Source organism: Dipodomys spectabilis, unplaced genomic scaffold (genome assembly GCF_019054845.1).
Source record: "Dipodomys spectabilis isolate Male_0828 unplaced genomic scaffold, ASM1905484v1 ptg000262l, whole genome shotgun sequence".
Taxonomy (NCBI): Eukaryota; Metazoa; Chordata; class Mammalia; order Rodentia; family Heteromyidae; genus Dipodomys; species Dipodomys spectabilis.
Genome location: NW_024870939.1, coordinates 3,110,846 through 3,129,976, shown reverse-complemented (window position 1 = coordinate 3,129,976; position 19,131 = coordinate 3,110,846). Strand labels below are relative to the sequence as shown.

Sequence of the window (19,131 nt, the reverse complement as noted above, 5' to 3'; positions counted from 1 at the left end):
ATCCCCAGTTGAGTGAACTAGGACTCTAACAAGCTGGCAGGAGACTGTCTACCTTCCAGGTACACACACAGGCTTGACCAATTAGTGGTCGGTGCCTCTGTTCTTTGAAAGAGAATAACTTGTGCATAGTTAAAAGCTTTGTCCTACAGGTGAGTTGAATGAAGGCCTAAGCAGCTCCATGTTGCAGCCTCACTGCTAGAATGCACTCTGCCCAGGGAGAAAGCATTTGGAACAACTCCATGGGTTCATGGAGGTCCATCTGTCAGAGTTTTTGCTAAGCATTCAGAGGGCAGCTCCTCCAGAGCTGGCAAAGAAATAGCCATGCCTGCCAAGAGGGGCCTTTCCACCCAGACCCAAGGCCATTGGGCACCCAGCATGTGGTCTGCCCCTGGGAGGTAAGATGTACATGGGATGGAATGGGATGGGAGCCCTCCCTTCCTCATCCCCAACATTTCTTGGGAATATGTACCCTTGCTTCTACTGTTTTGGAGGATTTAAAACTAGTAAGAGCCAGAGAAGCATTTCCATCTCATCCACTGCTCTGAGTATGGGAGATGTGTGGACAGGAAGATAGAGTGAGCCCTGACCGCCAGCTAAATGAGTAAATGAGTAATAGTTCAATGCAGCTGTGAAGCGAAATGTGCCTTTGTGGACACAAAGCTCTTATAGAGTAGGAACCTGCTTACATCCTCAGCTTTCACCTTGATTTTATACAAGAGGCAGAAATTCTGAATCCTGCTTAACAACATCAGAGATTACCAAATTTCCCCAATCCACAGCCCCCATGGCCTAGGGGCAAGTCCTTTGCTTATGGGTCATGATGAACTCAGCCTTCCTAGGTAAGCAGGCATCTTCATCACCACTGAGGAACTTGGACAGCAGGGATCAGGACCTGAAAACCTGAAGGTCTGAGGCGGGCAGGGCAGAACAGCATTCTGTGACAGTCTTATTAGAAATAACATCGTTCATGAGAAGATTAAAATTCAAACACCATGGGAAGCATCAGCATGTTGCTATCATAAACCTAAATAGGAAGGAACCACTTAAGGGGTACAAATTCTGGAGAAGGGTGAGGGAAGAAAGATGCTACAAGAGAGGATCCTAGGAATGCAGACAGGAGACATGGAGCTCATTTCACCAGTTTGTCCTAGGGTTTTTTGGTTGTACTAGAGTCTGTGGGGTTTGCGCTTGTTAGGAAATTCTACCAACTAGAGCGGTGTCCCCAGCCCTTTTTCTTTGGTTATATTTCAGATAGGATTGTGCCACCACACTCAGCTTTTGGTTGTGAAGGGAATCACACTTTTCCCCCCTGCCTGAACTCCGGCCCCCGCCCCCCCCCCCCCCCCCCCCGCCTCGAAACACAAGTTACTGATCTTTACACCTCCTAAATGGCTGGGATTACAAGCATGAACCACCACGTCTAGCTTTTGCCAGTGGTCTTTACAAGCTCTGCTTCCAGCCTTGATGAATCCTCTTGCCCAAAGAGGAGTGGCAAATGTTTGTTTGGGGCTGCCTTTAGGCATTTGGGAAACAAGAAAGCAGGTCTCCCTACTAGTTAGTACTAATGAGGGTTAATGACAAGTGAGTTGTTGTCCCAGGGTAATTATGAGGTGTGAGCCCTTCCCTGATGTCTGCATGTGGGAAAATGGCCTAGGACCTTCTTTTTCCTGTGCAGACAGTGAGAGTATCCCATCTGTTATCCAGATCACAACCTCCAGGCTCAGAGCCAGGAAGGCCTTAGGCTCTACTCCTTGCCTTGGTCCCAGACTACATACTTTGAAGAGGTAAAGTTCACCGACTTTCTCACCAAATTGTTTCAGTAAGCACTTACTTATTAAAAGGGTTTACTGCATGTTAGATTTTGTGCCAGATACTATATCCTATCACCAGGAGCCCGCATCTAGGCACTATATATAGGGTTGTCACAGCGGTACAGAGAATGAGGGCCAGGGAAGTGTCAGACAGCAGCCTAGAGGAGCTGAGGAGAAACAGAAGCAATTCTGATTGCTAATCCTTTAGAGGTGGGTTAAAAAGTTCAACCAGGGCTGGAGGCGTAGTTCAATGGCAGAGCACTTCCATGGTGTGGGTGAGGCCCAGATTCATTTCCAGCACTTGGTGAGGAAGAGACACAACAAAAAAGACCCTGTTCCTAACAGCAAAAACAAAGAGATGTGTGACAACCACATGAAGGAAATTTTAAAACCTCAATAAACACCCAAAAGGCTTAGAATAGATGTACTTCTCTCTCTGAATGGAAAGACTCAATACAAAGCCATCTATTCTCCCCTTGAAGCCTAAAGTTCCATGTGTTTCAGGTAGAAAATTCCCAACTTTGTCTCACAGAATGGACAAGATGTTCAAAAGCTGCTTTGGAGAAATTATACCACACACAGAAATAAGGCAAACAAATGTTATGGAGGAAGTTTTTAAAACTATATTGTTGCATTAAAAATTGTGGCAATTGCCAGTGATGGTGGCTCATATCTGTAATCCTAGCTACTCAGGAGGCTGGGATCTGAGGATCACGATTCAAAGCCAGCCTAGGCAGGAAAGTCCATGAGACCCTTATCTCCAATGCACCAGAAAACCGGAAATGGCGCTGTGGCTCAAGTGGTAGAGCACTCACCTTGAGCTGAAGAGCTGAGGGAGAGCGCCCAGGCCCAGAGTTCAAGACCCAAGACCAACAACAACAACAAAAAAAAATGTGGCAATTAAAAGAATGAAATCACCTGGTACAGTGGCACAAATACCTCTGCCCTTGGGAGGTGGAAGCAGGATTGTGAGTATGAGACCAATCTGGGCTACATAGTAAGCTGTGGGCCAGCCTGAGTTTGGTTCAAAGCCAGTCTGGGCAAACAAATATGAGCTAACTCACCATTAAAAAGCCAGAAGTAAAGGTATGGCTCAAGTGGTAGCACACTAGCCTTGAGCAAAAAAGGCCAAGCAAGAGTGTAAGCCCTAAGTTCAAGTTCCAGTAACAGCACACACAAATACTAACACAAAAAAACAAAATTTTAAAAATGGATATACTATTTTTAAAATTCAAATATATTCCTAAGTCCACACTTCTCCACCCCTGCTCACAACCTCCCTTGCTTTTTATGGCACTCTCAGTTGCTGGGATGAAGGGCATCCCTCAGTAGGTGTTCTACCTTCTACCTTGGGCCAAGCCATTCTCTGCTGCCCTGACAAGTTCAGGGCCACAATAGGCTCTGCTAGGCCCAGACAGGGGAGACTGAACCTTCACAATATGGATCATTGGTTCCTTGCAGTAGTGATCCTTGACAAGAATATGAAAATGGGATTTGCAGAGGCAGTGCCCAAGAGGTGTCCCATTCTGTTTCTTCCAGTATCTTTCCCTTTCTATCCTAGAATATTTATTGTAGCTTAAAGGTTACTTTTGGGGCTGTATTTTCTAGGGATGCATGAAAGAAACAGGGAGCAAAATAATGTGCAACCTAGTCCATCTCAGGCCATGAGCTCTATGCCAAATGTCTATTTTTCCCTGTCTGTCCTTAGATTCTAGCTTTATTTCTCTAGCACTAATATATGAGGCTTTCCTAAATGCTATTACTAAAAAGTTCCATGTTAGCTTAGGATATGCTCCTACTCTAGACAATAAGTTCACTGATTTTGTTTAGGTGAAAAAGTTTTTCACATGCTGTTGTCTTATCCAGGGGGGTTGGACCAGGATTCAAGGAGTGATCAAGAACTAAATTGGCAACAGTTGTCTCCAATCTCAGCTACTCTGGGAGGATCATAGTTCAAAGCCAGGCTGGGCAGCAAGTTAATGAGACCCCTGAACTGAAAAAGTAAGCTAGGAATGGTGGCAGGTACCTACCAGGAGGATTGCAGTCTGAGGCTAGCCTGGGCAAAAACATGAGGCTCTCTTCAAAATTTATCTAAAACAAAGCCAAGTGCCAGTGGCTCACACCTGTAATCCTAGCTACTCAGGAGGCTGAGTTCTGAGGATCTCGGTTCAAAGCCAGCCCAGGCAAGAAAGCCCATGAAACTGTCTCCAATAAACCACCAGAAAACTGGAAGTGGCGCTGTAGCTCAAGTGGTAGAGCGCTAGCCTTGAGCTGAATAGCTGAGGGACAGTGCTCAGGCCCAGAGTTCAAGCCCCACAACCCGACAAAAAACAAAACAAAACAAAACTAAAACAAAAAAGGAGCTATAAGCATTGTTCAAGTAGTACCTCTTGCTTTGAAAACATTAGGCCTACATTGTTGAGGCCATCACAGTTGCACTTTCAAGGATTCTCAGAGCCCTGTTATGAGGAAGTGGTCAGGCTAAACAGGGACTTGGGATTCTCAAGGTGGTTCTATTTTCCAGAACTCCAACAGACATAAATTATTAAAACCTAGAGAAGGAACTCACAGTTGAACTTACAAGAAAAAGTCACATATTTAAATGTGTATGTTATCAAAGAAGAAATAAAAAGGGTATCCTAAAAAGCCAACTGAGAATCTAGAATAAAGATATACCAAATAAACCTAAGGAAAATGCAATTTAAAACTAAAAGTATGTGACTCAAGTGGAGGAGTGTCTAAAAGACTAAATAAAGCGGAAATTAATGCTTTTTAACACATGTATGTCCTTTGAAATTCTATAAAGGAGGGGAAATTACAGTAGTGACAGAAATGAAATAGTTAACTCTATGTACATAATGTTAATAAATTTGAAAATGAATCACTTGCATGGAAATTAGAATTATGCATCAGTAACTATAGAAAAAAAACCTTCAAAAAAACACTCATTGGTAATAGGAAAAAACTTAAAAAGACGCGATCATTTCTTTAACATTATATATGGAAAAAAAGTCAAACAGCAACCAATCAATAAGCAATGCCAAGTTTAAGGCTAAAATGCATAAAGGTCAAACATTTATTGAGAAAACACCCATCTACATTAAAGAAGAAGAAATAAATAAATTCCATAAGGGGCAGATACTCTCTATTCAGTAAACAGTTAGCAACTCCATTTAGCACAGAACAGACTTCCCAACTCCAGCTCCACTAATCATGAAACATTAGCCCCTGGACAAGCTTCTGGCCTGATTCTCAGTGTCATCATTGGGAAATAGGGTGACTCTACCTGCCCCAGAGTTACCATGAAAACTAAAAGAAGAAACTATGAAAGCTGCCTATGTGCTCACCTTGTACATGTTTAGTGTTAAATACATAGCATGACTGCTACTTTTCAAATAAAGTGGGCTATCATGCAGTATGATTCCATTTTTTAAACACCACACAGATATACAGTATTTAGAAAAATAAAACTCTGGATGGGTACTCCAGGTAACAGAGATTATAGTAAAATTATGGGCAACTTCCTCCCCTCCCACTTCTACTTCTGTCTTCTAATTTTTCCAAGGTACGTGTTTTATCTGTATAGTCAAAAAAAGAGCATGGCCAGGTGCAGTAGCTCACAATTATAATCCTAGTTATTTAGGAGGTAGAGTTATTTGGGAGGATTCTGATTTGAAGCCAGCCTGGCAAAAAATTAGTGAGAATCTCATCTTAACCAATAGCTGAGTATAGTAGTACAATCTGGTCACCCTAGCCACACAGAACGTGTAAAAAAAGATCATAATCCAGCATAGTCTATAATCCATTAGTGCCAACACAAGCATAAATGCAAGACCTTATACCCCCAAATAAAATAAAGTGCAGTGGGGCATGGCTCAAGTGATAGAATGCCTGCCTAGCTAGCAGGAGGCCCTGAATTCAAAGCCCAGTGCCCCCCCTACACACACACACACACACACACACACACACACACACACACACACACACACACACACACACACACACACACACACACACACACACACACACACACACACACACACACACACACAGAGGGAGGGATGGGAGGAAGGAGAAAAGATCAAAGGCCAAAAGATCCAAGTTTTAGATGGCACCAGTGACTCACACCTATAGTCCTAGCTACTCAAGCGGCTAAAACCTGAGGATAGAGGTTTGAAGCCAGCAGAGTCAGACAAATCCAAAAAACTCTTATCTTCAATTAATAGCAAAGAGCAAGTAGAGGGATGGTTTAAGTGGCAGGAAGAACGTCAGCCTTGAGTGAAAAAAGCTAAGCAAGGTCCCGAGTTTAAGCCCCAGACCAGTACAAAAAAGTTTTAAATTCTACCCTATACACTGGCACCCCCTCCTTCCAGAGTACCCACGTAGGTAGATATGAGAAGGTATTTAAAAGTATGCCTAAAATGGAGGGACAAAGGGTAAACAAATGCAGCAGTGGTATCCACTAAACACTATGTTGGAAATGAACTATACAACTTGTGGTGTGGATGAGAGGAAAAAACAGGGAGAGCAAGGGAAGGGGTGACATGGTCCAAAAAGAAAGGTACTCTTTACATGACTTAAGTAACTGTAACCTCTCTGTACATCATCTTTATAACAATAAAAAAATTTCTTTTAAAGTATGCCTGGCTCATGATAAACTAAAACCCTCTAAGTCCAAAGGTAGCATACACTGCTGTACTGTCTTGACTTTGTATAAATGCTATAGAAATTTTGAGCATTAGGGTCATTTTTAAATCCACATATGTGCTTTCGTATATGTGTATATTTGTATATATATTTGTGAAAATTCACCATGTTGTACACAATATGGGCAGTATGCATATATGTGCTATATAAAATATATTTTCTATGTATATGCTATATTTCAATTAAAAGTTTTAAATATTAAAAGCTGAGAGGAGACGCTTAGTTTCTATCATGTACTGCAGAGTTTCCTTCTGAAATTCTGGTTTTAATAACCAGAGTTCATACTCATGAATCAGTCTCATGGAAGAGAACATTCAATCCAGCGTGTCATCTGTCTTAACTTTTCCAGACTTTGTATTATCACTAAAACTATCAACAGATGAGAAAAAAACATTTTGGGCTAACCATGGTTATAGGAGACACAGGGAAAGTCAAACTGGACAAGGAAGCTCTCAACCTGGGTAGCCTCAAAAAATGCTGGGGCTGGCTCCACTCCAGATCAATCACTTCTATATATATGGCAAATATCTCTAAGGTTAGGTCCAGGACATTAACTCTTTCTTAAAAGTTCCTCATATCATTGATCAGGATACATTGTGTTAATGTGTAGAAATGTCACAATGAACCCCATGTCTTGCACAATTAATGTATGCAAATTAAAATCTCATCAGAGGATTCTGATATGCAGCTAAGGCTGAGAACCACTAAACTAGTTGAACCAGAGGGACTGGCCACTGGAAACTCTTTAGGCAAGTTGAAGCATAGCCCCTGTCTGTCCTGGAGGAAGCTGTGGGGGGTAGGAATTTTTAAGGCTGGCATGCTCTGGCACCCAGCCAAGTCCTCCTTTATATCCCATTTCTCCAAACCTGGCAAAGAGGCTTAATAGGGAGACCAACACCTCTCCTACCACCCTGTAGAGGTCACAGCATCTGTAAGTGATGGGGGAGGGTCTCCCCAGGGTTAGACACAAAACCTTGAGTTCTGTGGCTCCTAGCCGAGATGTTCTGACTGCTATTCAGCCATTTGCCAGGACTGCCCCAAGACACACGCCATTCCAACCACACAACCCCAGAGCTAAACCCTAACTACTACCCATGGTCCAAATGATCTCTCTGAGAACCCACAGCTAGAAAACAGGAAACCACTTAGGAATAATAGTAGAGGGCAAGGCCATAGGGCAGAGGTCAACATAAAGCTCAGCCATCAGCTAGGACCTAGTTAAGAGACAAATAGCAGGACCAGTGAGGAAGAGGATGATGCATGGCCTGCCTGCCTGCCTAGAACTTCCAGCATAATCTGGGAGCCTCAAATGGCAGCCTTGTTCTCTGTTCACACTAACTGTGCAGTAAAACCATGCATTTCTGGAGGAATGGCTTAAGCGATAGTTATGTGCCTAACAAGTGCAAGGCCCTGAGTTCCAACCCCAGTACCCCCCCCCCCCCCCACACACACATTCACACAAACGTGCCCAGAAAAGAGAAAAAGAGACTGAGAAACAGAGAAAGAACCAAACAAACAAGAAAGGAAAGAAAGAAACAAAGAAGGAAGGAAGTGTTAGTAGAAATGGAACTTCTCTAGGGTACAGGAAGGTAACTGGCAAGAGCCAGCTCCTTCTGTAAACTCCATCTGCTTAGCAGGGCTGGGAATCAAAGTCCACAAGCAGAAAATGCAGCTCCCCAAGGACAGACATTTGGGAAGAGTTGGTAGATGCTTCAGAGGCACAGAGCTCAGAAGCTCACTGTCAGGGACAATATGCAAACCCTTTCAATGCCTTTGTTTCCTTGTGAAGCCCGGTAGTTTAGGATTACATGTGAAAATGCATGGAGGCGGGGTAGAGAAATCCAATTACTTAAACACCAAGGACACAAGAGTTCCAGGCCACAAACACTGGATTTGCTTAGACTCTAATCCTCCTATCCTTAGTGAGTTTGCCTCTTAAGGAATATTTTTGTGGCAAGAAAGTATTACTGATCCCATAGCCCACTCCGTTCCTCTAGAATGAGGCAGTAGGAAAAAAGGAAATTAGTATTTTCACTTAATTTTTAAAGATTTTTTTTTAATGTCTGTCATGGGGCTTGAACTCTGGGCTTGGGCGCTGTCCATGCGCTCTTTAGCTCAAGGCGAGCGCTCTACCACTTGAGCCACAGCACCACTTCTGGTTTTCTAGTGGTTTATTGGAGACAAGTCTCACGGAGTTTCCTGCTTGGGCTGGCTTTGAACCATGATTCTCAGATCTCAGCCTCCTCAGTAGCTAGAATTACAGGTGTGAGCCACCAGTGCCAGGTTGTACATATGAATTTTAATTCCATCCTTCTCCCCCTCTACCCTAGTATTTTTACATTTTTGTCTAATATTTAACATTTTGAACAAAAAGGCCAAAGACCCTCAGCTAGGGAAAGTAGGTACAAGATGCTTAAACTCAGCATTCAGAAAGATTAGGGTGTCCATCTTTACAGAAATCTACCAATAGATTAAGAATACCCAAACAGAAAGGTGAAAAGGGGATGCCATAGACAGGTTGAGAGTGATGGGAATGTATTGTAAACACCTGTAGAAATGTAACAATGAAATTCCCCTCTGTAAGTAATGTAAAGCTCCCTCCCTACAACAGGAATCCCTAAATGGAAAAAGCTCAGAAGTCAAGGTGCTTTGCATCTAAGGCCCAAGACAATGCTGGGATCTACAGACTTGACCCTAAACTAACTTCTCTCCAAGTTATACAGTGTTCATTTGTTCGTGATCTCTTTCTGTCTCTCACTTACACACACACAAATCTCACACACAGATTTCTGCCCTTCAGGGGGCCCAAGGTTCTGCTGCTCTGCCATCAAATTCCTAGGCTAGCAGAGATAAAGGGAACACAGAAAACATCTTTTTCTACAGAGGCTAAGGTACAAGTGAACCTTTTGGAGCACTCCAAAGAACCTTTGGAACAGAGACTTTTTTTTTTATACACAGAGGGTATAGATGAACAAGTAAGCCATGTCTGAAAGAGTAGGGAGGCATCAAAACAAAGATTCCTATGCACTCTCAAAGTTCAAAAGCAGTACTTAAGTCTGGTCCATAAACTGTTCACCAGTCTATCACAACACAGAACCTTCTGAAATCTTTACAGCAATATGAAGAAACCGTGATATCTAAGGGCATGATCACTGGTCCTGCCTGGTTGGATGGCCCATAGGCTAGTTTGGATAGTACTGACCATCGGAGGTTAGCTACACCTGCTGCAAAGTGTGAGCTAGTTTTATATAAACTATGTTTTGGAAATTAAAAACAAAAACAAAACAGGACTGGTCCTTTCCCAGGTTTAGTTTGAATAAAGCTAATTTTGGAAGGCAACACCCTGTCACTTTACAGAGGAAACTTAAAAGTCCATGGATGTAGTGACTTCCCTTGGCTAATGACAAAGTCCAAGCATAGTAGCACAGGAGGAAACAGAAAAGAAAGAGATTAAACAACTGTGCTTTTCATCTTTTCTTAGCCAGTGTTTCTCGCTGGAAACCACCCCTTCCCACCCACCCCTCCCCCCAGAAAAAATAGGGGCTGGCAATATGACCCATACTTTTTTCAGTACTGGGGGGTTTGAACTCAGGGCCTTGTAGCAGTGATTCCTGATAGGCACCATTGTGGCTCAGCTTCTCTGCATTGAGATGGAGTCTCATAAAAAAAAAAAAAATTCTACTCTGGTTGATCCTTCCAATCTCAGCTTCAGCTGGGATTGTCTGAGAAGACAATGTCTGACAAAAGCCACAATCTTAGTATGCTGAAAACAATTTCAGACTCAGGTAAACAGCATAGATATAGTATTTCCATTTTCTCTGGATCTCAAACCTAACATATCTAAATCCAACACTGCTTTCAAAATTAAACTCCCTTCTCAGCTAGACCATTTCTAAACCACTACCCAAACCTGTCATCACTAGATCCCAGAAACACCAACATACTGAAAACAAGGTTGGCATGTTGATTTGTCCTTCAAAGTCCCTTGAGGGTCACTGGACCAGAGAAAACAAAGGTAAAAAGCTGGGTATATATAGGTGTTTTGCCTACCCCAAACACACAAGGTAAGATCAAAGGCATTTATTGCATGAAAATAAAATCTGGTAATGCTGATTCCCCAATTAGGAGTTCTGATTTTAAGTAATTTAGCCAATGTCTCTAACTTCCAATGATTTTATGAGGTTTGAAGAATGATTTCTGCATTTTTTTTCCTGCATCTACTACTGAACTGGGAATGTGGTAAATGAACAGCAAATGGTGAAAGACAAAGGGACAAAGAAAGAAGATAAAGAAGATGAGGATGGGGTCCTGGTCCTCATCACCACAATAATCTATATGTTTGAATCAACCAAATCATTGCTGTCTGTTTAAAGGCTTCCTAAACTAATCCAAAGAAAGCCACCTCCTTCTCAGAAGCTGCAAAGATGCTGGGAACAAGGGGGAGTCCTCAAGTGACTGCCAGATGTCTGGGTGTGAGAGGAAATGAGGCCAAAGCCCAGGAGGTTAGGAGTGGGAAAGTAAGGATTTAAGAGGATTGGGAGACCCAAAAGCTGAGCCAAATCAAAGCACCTCCCCACAATCTCTGTCCTTCACTACCCCCTAGCCAGCCAAGCCATTTGCTACAGCTTCCAGGGTATGGGAGGGGACTTGGCAAGACCACAAAGCCTATTTCTAGCAGACATGTCCATCTGTAGCTGGAGGGAACTCAGCACTCATGCTCTTCCTCATCAGGCCCAGCAAGAGAGCTGCACAGCCATCATGGTGGTCGCTGAATGCAGCCCTAGGTTCCTATACTATCATGGACAGACAGCTCTCCCTTCAGCTCACTCTTGCCAAGTCCTCTTCTTTGACATTCAAAAAAAAGGTTGGGGTCACCAAGGAGGCAGAGGTAAATTATAGGATTTAACTCCAGTCCTTATCATGCACAGGAAAGCCCTCTCTTTCTCCATCATTATATTCAACTCTGCAATCCTCTTAGTTCATTCCCTAGCCTGCTCTAGCCTGATAGGCTTACTTGCTTCCCTATCTCCAAGTTCATTGCTTGTAAACATACAATGGGATCCTCCTAGATTCTTGAAGAGTGCTGGAAGAAAAACCAAGAAAGAACTAGCAGGAGTGATGTACAGTGGGTAAAAAGTTGGGGATCACAGATTCTTGACAACAAGGCATTTCTGCTATGGTCAAAAGGAGAGACAGAAGGCAGAGATCCTGGGCACAATCCCAAAATAGTTTCCAGACATCCTCAGCCAGTGCAGTAGAGTGTTCCCATGGGGCAGAGCGTGGGAGCTGTGTGGGAGCCCAAAAACAGGGTGGCCTGCTGCTCTGGGCACTTGCTCCTGTCCAGACTGCCAAGGGGGGGGGGGGGGAGGCAACGACAGTGTACACTATATGACATGCTTGCTGGGATGTCATGGGTACACATAAAGCACACTAGACAATAAAATGACAATGTGTATTCAACAAATTCAATTCTGTGCCTGTTCCAGGCACTGTGTACACCCATATATCAGGCTACTCCTAAAGTTCTGGCAACACTTGGCAAACAGCACACATGCATATTCTTTCTGGCTTCATTCATGCAAAAGGCTTACTTCCATTGCGTGGGACCACAGACTGTGGCACACACAACACACAGTGATCTCAGAACAAGCTTATACAGCTCACCCTTATTCTTTATTCCACAACCTAATGATGGAAAAGGGGTGAGCAAAACTGCCTCATGAAGGGTATGTAGGATATCATTCCCACTTGCCACCCAAGAAAACCTATGTGGGAGAAGGCAGAACTAGGAACTGGCAGCACTCAGACCTAAGTGCTGGCAGTGCTCAGGCTGAGATAAAGCTACAGATTCTCAGACAACTTAACAATAAAAACAAGCAGATACAATATCAGAACTGAAAGAACATAGCCATCTCTGAGAAAAGGGAAGGGAAAGAACTATTTGAAGGGTTTCCTCTCAAATTTTTGGGGTGCTGGTCCTGGGGCTTGAACTCGAGGCCTCGGGTACTGTCTCTGTCCTCTACCACATGAGCCACAGCTCTACTTCTGGCTTTTTTTTTTTTTTTTGTGGTTAATCGGAAATAAGAGTCTCACAAACTTTGCTGTCTGGGCTGGCTTCAAGCAGCAATCCTCAGATTTCGACCTTCTGAGTAGCTAGGATTACAGGCAAGCCTCTTTTTAAGTAGCCCCTGCCACAGGTCCATAACTTCATGGACCTAGAATGAGAATAGAAACCTCTAGCAGATCTGCAGAACTGGTCTCATCATTCCAGGCCAGAGGAACACTGGCCAGAGAACTAGAGAATACACTGGCAAAGAACAGAAGGGAAGCAGGTCTGCCAAGGAGAACCAGCAGCACCGCAGGCATGCATGCATGCATGCAGGTGGGGTGCTTTGGAGAGTAAACAGACCTGCCAGCAGTCTCCTCTCTCAGCAGAGGAAGTTCAGGATGACAAGGCTGGAAATACACTGGAAGGAGAGACATGCCTCCTCCGTGAGTCCATCTGTCCATATCCTCTTGTCCTGCTTTCCCTGGGCTGGGGCAGAGCAAGGCCACTCAATGATCTCCACATCTCCAGCGGCTATTAAAGCAGGGCACGGGTTGCCTATAACTCCCCAAGTCAACAGTAGGTAGCCAAGTGGAGGTGGAACCTAGGGATTCTGCTCAGTAAAGGTGCAAGGAGAGTGGTAAGCTCACAGTTCTCTGCACCCACGGCATCATCAGTACACACCACCCTCTTCTTGCCTCAGGGCCTCCCAGTCTCATCCCACTACTCTCAGCCTCAGGAAGACATGCTAGCGCCCCTGGAGAGCGAGTGCTACCTGGCTCATCTCCATTCTCCAGAAAGCTTCAGAAGCAGAATTCATTCCCTCCCCCAAGCACTTCCTACTCTCAGATTCTCTGGGATGAGTCCAGGGAACCACCCTGGCCTCTGGATCTACCCTGCAGCCTCAGCTTCACTCAGGAACCCCCATGGCATATGGGGAAGAGAGTCAGCCCCTCCCTATCAATGTTGTAAGATGGCAGGATGCCAGTTTTAGCACCTCCATGAAGCTTCCCACAGCTTTCCCAGGAAGCAGGAGGAGGACTTACAGAGAGAAGAAACTAAGAGCATGAGGGAACACTAGCATCTCACCCACCTGATACCCACACAACCAAGCTCTCCTCCTCCCTTCCTCTCCACTAGGAAGAGTCCCACTGTCCCTGCCCACCTGTCCCCATACTCCCTCTCCCAGTCTCTATGATCTTAGGAGACAGCAACACAGAGCTGCCTCCTACTTTTTCCTCCACTCTGGACCAGCAGAGGATATTGCTGAGTAATCCTAAACTCACAGCAGGTCTTCAACCCCCCAAACAGGAGCAAAGCCCAAGGAAACCTACTGATCTGTGCCAACCTAGGAGGATTATCATGGTGTCCTAGTAATGACATACTCTGCTAGACTGTCCATTCCCCTGCCCCAAATACCCCAATCACCCCCTCCTGCCTTCAGGCAACCAACCACCTGGAGCATCTCAATGCCCCCTTCTTTGCTTCCTACACACCTGGAAACACTTCCTTCCTGGTCCCCCAGACACTAAGCAGCACCAGACTAACAGCAGACACCCGCTGGCTTTCCAAGCCATAATGTTGCATCAGCCCCCACCCTACCCAAAATAATCCTCACCCCCACCACCTCCTCTCATCTCCAGCCATCTCCATGGTGACAGCAGCATGACTAATGACACCCTATCAGCTTCAGACTCAGGAGGATAATTCCCTCCTTCCCCTTACCGTCACCCCCCCCCCCCCCAGGGATTTCTGCAGATTGGATGCAAACCAACAGTGCCAGGGACATTCTCGAGAGATTTCCAGAGGCAGAGAGGTGGGGAGTGGGTTGCATCTCTTAAAAAAAAAAAACAGTTCGACAAACCAAACCCCAACTGCACCCAAACCATCCAGCTGAGAAAGCAAAAAGAATCCAAACAAAACCCACACAGGCCTGAGAATTCATTGGCCGCCCACACTCGCGCTGCCCCTCCCCCTCAGCTGCTGCTACACACACAGTGGGAGATTAAGGGATCACCAGAGGAGACCCTTTATTTTTATCCAATTCAGTCGAACACTTCCCCCAACACACACACACACACACACACACACACACACACACACAAGGTACCTTGACAACCGCCCCTTGTGTCCACGGCCCCTTTCCTTCACCAGCCTTTATTTCCACCTGCAAAAGAAGCCAGAGACGGATGAGCCAGGCTGGTGCCAGGAAAGCAGCGAAGTCCTTCTGCAGCACACTGAAGGGGAAGGAAGGCACGGGAAGGGAAGGGGCCTCGGGAAGAAAGCCTCGCAGGGACCATCTTCCTGTCTCCAGCTGCCGCCCAGACCTCGCTGACGGGCTATTCGCTCCCACTGTTTTGTTTTCCTTTTTTCAATCCTTCCGAAACCCAAGAAGGCTCTGCCCACCCCGTCTAGGTCCAGCCTGACCGGCCCTCCAGGCCCTGCGCGCTCTACCTCGGCCGGCCTTCTGCGGTGCGTCGGCCGCCGCCGGGCCTCCCATTATCCCCGGGCCGGAGGGAGCGCACAGAGGGAGGCACTGCAGAGGAGGCGGCGGCCAGCTGCCGGCTGCGCTCCCCTCCCCTCCCCTCCCCTCTCCTCCTCCTCTCGCCTCCTCTCCCCTCCGCCCGGCTGGTGTGCGAGGGGGCGGCGCGCGCGCCAGCCAATCCCGCGGCCAGCCCGGCCTCCACCGGTGGACCTGCCCAGCCGCAGGCCGGGGCCACCCCCGAGGGTGCAGCTGAGCTGCTCGAGCTGCTTCTCAGGCCTGTCGCGGCTCCCAGGCAGGCTGGAGCCTCCGGGCACACTCTGCCTCCTCTCGAGGATACCCGAAGGTAGTACACAGGCGTCCCCTACCCTGCCGGGGTCAAAGATTGCACCTGGGGTAGGGCACCGGCGGGTGGGTCTCGGCCCCTTCCAACTCCCCGCCCCACTCCGCCCCGCCCCACCCTCACCCTGGCAGCCACGGAGACATGAGTTTGAAGCTCTCTCAATCGCTTCACTCCTCCAAAAAGGAGGGGGAAAAAAAAAAAAAGCAGAGGGAGGCAGTGAGAACCTTTACCCTGTTTCACAGATGAGAAAACTCAAGACATAAATTACCCAAGGTGACACAGCTAGAACCCAGTGGCCTCCAACCCGGGTCACCCTGTCTCGTTTTGAAGATCAAACTTTTCACCAGCATGCAGTTTTACTCCTTACCCTCCTGCACCCACCTTAGAAAACAGGGTGCTTTAGGGAGTCCACACTGCCTGTACTTCAAACCTCCCCAAGTCGGCTCCTTGCATCTGCATCCCCACATCCAGGATCACTCACACCTGGTACTTAAAACATGCCCTCACCCCACCCCACCACGATTTCTCCTCTTCCAGAGGCTGCAGGAGATGCCCTTCCCAAGACTTTACTGGTCCCAGACTTCAGGGCTTCCCATCAGTAGAGAGACAGAGGAGGGGGAGCAGCTCAGACCTCAAAAATCTCTTCCCTTCCAGTTCTCAGATTCTAAGCCTATGAAGGCTGCAACACACAGGAGACTAAAGGGCAGACACCTGAAGAGCAACAACAGGGTAGAGAAAGGTTCTACAGTCCACTCCTAGATTTGAGTCTAAGGCATGCCTGGGCATATCTTAGCTGAACACCCCAGAACTCTGACTGTCTGACACCCACAAATTCAAGTTCGGTTCGCAGCTCCACTATTATCTGGCTAAGTGATAACTTACCTCTGTAAGCCTCACCTTGCTCATCTGAAGAATGAACTATCGGCTACTTCACACAGTTGTCAGGGCTCCCAAGAAGAAACGCAGTATATTGCCTGCCCCACTGTGGGTGCTGCTTGCTACCAGCACTTGGCATTTGTGGACGAGCTCACTGGGTGCTACCTCTCATTCTCACAGATGAGTAAGCTGAGGCCAGAGAGAAGTGACTCATAGGACTTGGGATGCGTGAGCACTCCTCCTGATCTAGTGATTCGCTCTCTTACCCACTCCCTTACAGATGCCTAATTGCTTTCCTCCCCAGGGCCTCAGGGAGTACTTAGAACACTTAGAACAGGATAAGCTACTTTGGTAGAGACAGACAGCAAAGCTGGCCTCAGGTGAGGAGGCTTCTGGCTGCACTGGGGCCCACACCTGCCTCCCCTTGGGGACAAAGGTCAGTTCCACCAGTCTCCTCCCAGGTCAGGGAAGGAGGCAGGTGATAAAAGAATAAGGCTGGGTAAAGTCCCTCCTTTATTCTGGCCCCCCAAACTCCTGTGATATAAGCTACCTTGCTTCCCTACACCCAGAAAAGAGAGCCTAATACTGCTTGGACAGTACCAATGAATACTGTGGCTTCTACCACTGCCAGTTTATCAAGCCCCTGCTAACATATCAGGCCCTATGCCAACCTCATTGCAGTATCATCTTATTTGACTTACTCCACATACAACCTTGTTTCTTATGGGAGAACAAGAGATATAGGGATTTTAAGTTACTTGCCTGTCAACACAGCTGGTGAGAGGCGGCTGAAATTCAAACCTAGTCCTTTCCCACTGCAATCCTCTAATCCCTCCTCTCTGCCAGTCCCAGGGAGACAAGGAGATACCTATCATTTCCTTTTAGATTCTCTTTCAGACCTGGGAGAATTCCCTGTGCTTCTGCTTGGAGCCCTCCCCTTCCCCAGCCCCCTGCCCCCCAAGCAAGCAGATGTGGCATGAGGTTCAATCTAAATAGTGCTTCCTCTCTGCAAATTTTTCCGTCATTGAGCCTCCCTACACATCACGGACTCCTACAGAGTTCTTATAGAGCACCTCTTCTAGGACACTGGTCAAGTCAAGTACAATTATTTACTCAACAGTCTGTCTTCCCCACTCTTCTAGGCTCTGCACAAAGCTAGAACATTCTTAGCTCAGTTTCTATATGAAGCAGCAAGGTTCTGGACTCTCCTAATTAGTCTTCTCATTGAGGTCCCCAAAGATCTAAGGAGACATGTACTCCTAAGAGGCAAGACCTGCCACAGCTGAGCTACAGCTAAATCCCAGACTTATCCAACCAATAGAGGCCTTCCTCACCTGCCTATAAGAACCATGGAGCCGGCTGGGCGCTGGTGGCTCACACCTGTAATCCTAGCTACTCAGGAGGCTGAGATCTGAGGATCTGGGTTCAAAGCCAGCCCCGGCAGGAAAGTCCGTGAGACTCTTGCCTTCAATAAACCACTCGAAAACGGGAAGTGGCACTGTGGCTCAAGTGGCAGAGCACTCACCTTGAGCTGAAGAACACAGGGACAGCGCCCAGGCCCAGCGTTCAAGCCCCACAACTGACCAAAAAAAAAGAACCATGGAGCCAAGTTCCTGATTTATCTCCCTATACTATGCTAACACAGCTCTACCCTCTCCAGCAGCCCTTGGCGACCCCAAAGGAGATTATCATCTACAAGGTAGTCTACCTGCTACCATTCTCATCCCATCCTGACCTCCTTCCTCTTCTGAGGCACCTTGGAATGCCAAAACTTGAGAGAAATGCATGCCAAGGCCACTCAGCCTCCATCCAGGATTTTTTACTCCTTTCTTGACCTCCTCCCAACTCTGTGCCCTCTATATTTGTAGAAGCACTTGAGGCTCCTCCACATAGGATCCCACTCCCGTCTTCCATTGCAATCCACTGCATGCCCAGCAAGAAGGATAGGACCACAGCCCTTCCACTGGGGAAAGGTGAATGGACTTCACACAGATAAAGACCAGGGACTGAGAACACATCTGGACACATGGTTGGAGGGCTCTGTATCTGAAAGCATTGCATACAGTATCTTATTTAAACATTAAAACAAGTCAATGCAACAAGAACTATTCAGGCCCATTTTACAGCAGGAGAAACTGGGATATAGAGAGGGTTAGCATCTAGCCCAAGGTCACACTGATAGAAGAGCACTAAGGTTAGTATCTCCTCACTTAGGGTAGTACAATTCAAGGACCACTATGATTAGCACTATGATGTTCAAATTTACCTACTTCACTTACAGCTAGCAGAAGATAGAGGCAGACAGGCTTCTCATCTTTTCCTGTTTTGGCTGTGTCCTGAATGAGGTCTCTACTGGGTTTTCCTTCAAAGATTTCTCCAGGAAGCCACCTCTGGCTAATCCAGCTTTCTACAGGCGTATATCACTTCTAACATTTCTCATTTGACACCTGAAAGTTGTCTGTGTATGTGTGTCCTGCCTCCCCAGTCACAATGGCTGGAGTCTTGCCTGCCCAAAGCTCCTGTGCGTTTTTGCCCAACATTCCACCCACCGAACACACTTGGAATCAACTGTGAGAAAAGTCTGTGACCTCCTTCCCTTTTGATCACACAAAGGATCCTGCTAAAGAAACCCAACACCCACTCCACCTTCAGAGCCTATGTTTGAAGTCCCCGGTGTCCACGCATCCATTTCCACCCAAGTAATTGCAGCCCATCACACATACATCATCCCCTATATTGGAAACTCTTTGCGGTTGTCATGGGAACTGCCTTTGCCTTCATTCACCGATCAGGCCTCACAATTAGCTTTGGCAGCGGAAGTCTATGTCAAAGGCAATCGCAGGGAGGAGAGGAAGCTGAGCAGCAG

General features: G+C 46.4%; 1 protein-coding gene across 2 annotated transcripts in view; it reads right to left on the bottom strand.

Annotated features, from left to right (window-relative positions):
• The window catches only part of Tet3 (tet methylcytosine dioxygenase 3), a 110,057-nt gene that overhangs the window by 80,294 nt on the left and 10,632 nt on the right, over nucleotides 1-19,131 (bottom strand). The window contains exon 3 of one of the 2 annotated variants that reach the window (XM_042699710.1): nucleotides 14,675-14,731. The exons of the other annotated variant lie outside the window; for it this stretch is intronic. Coding sequence (XP_042555644.1) covers nucleotides 14,675-14,731 — 57 coding nt within the window. The remainder of the gene's footprint in view (nucleotides 1-14,674; nucleotides 14,732-19,131) is intronic. 2 annotated transcript variants of the gene reach the window in all.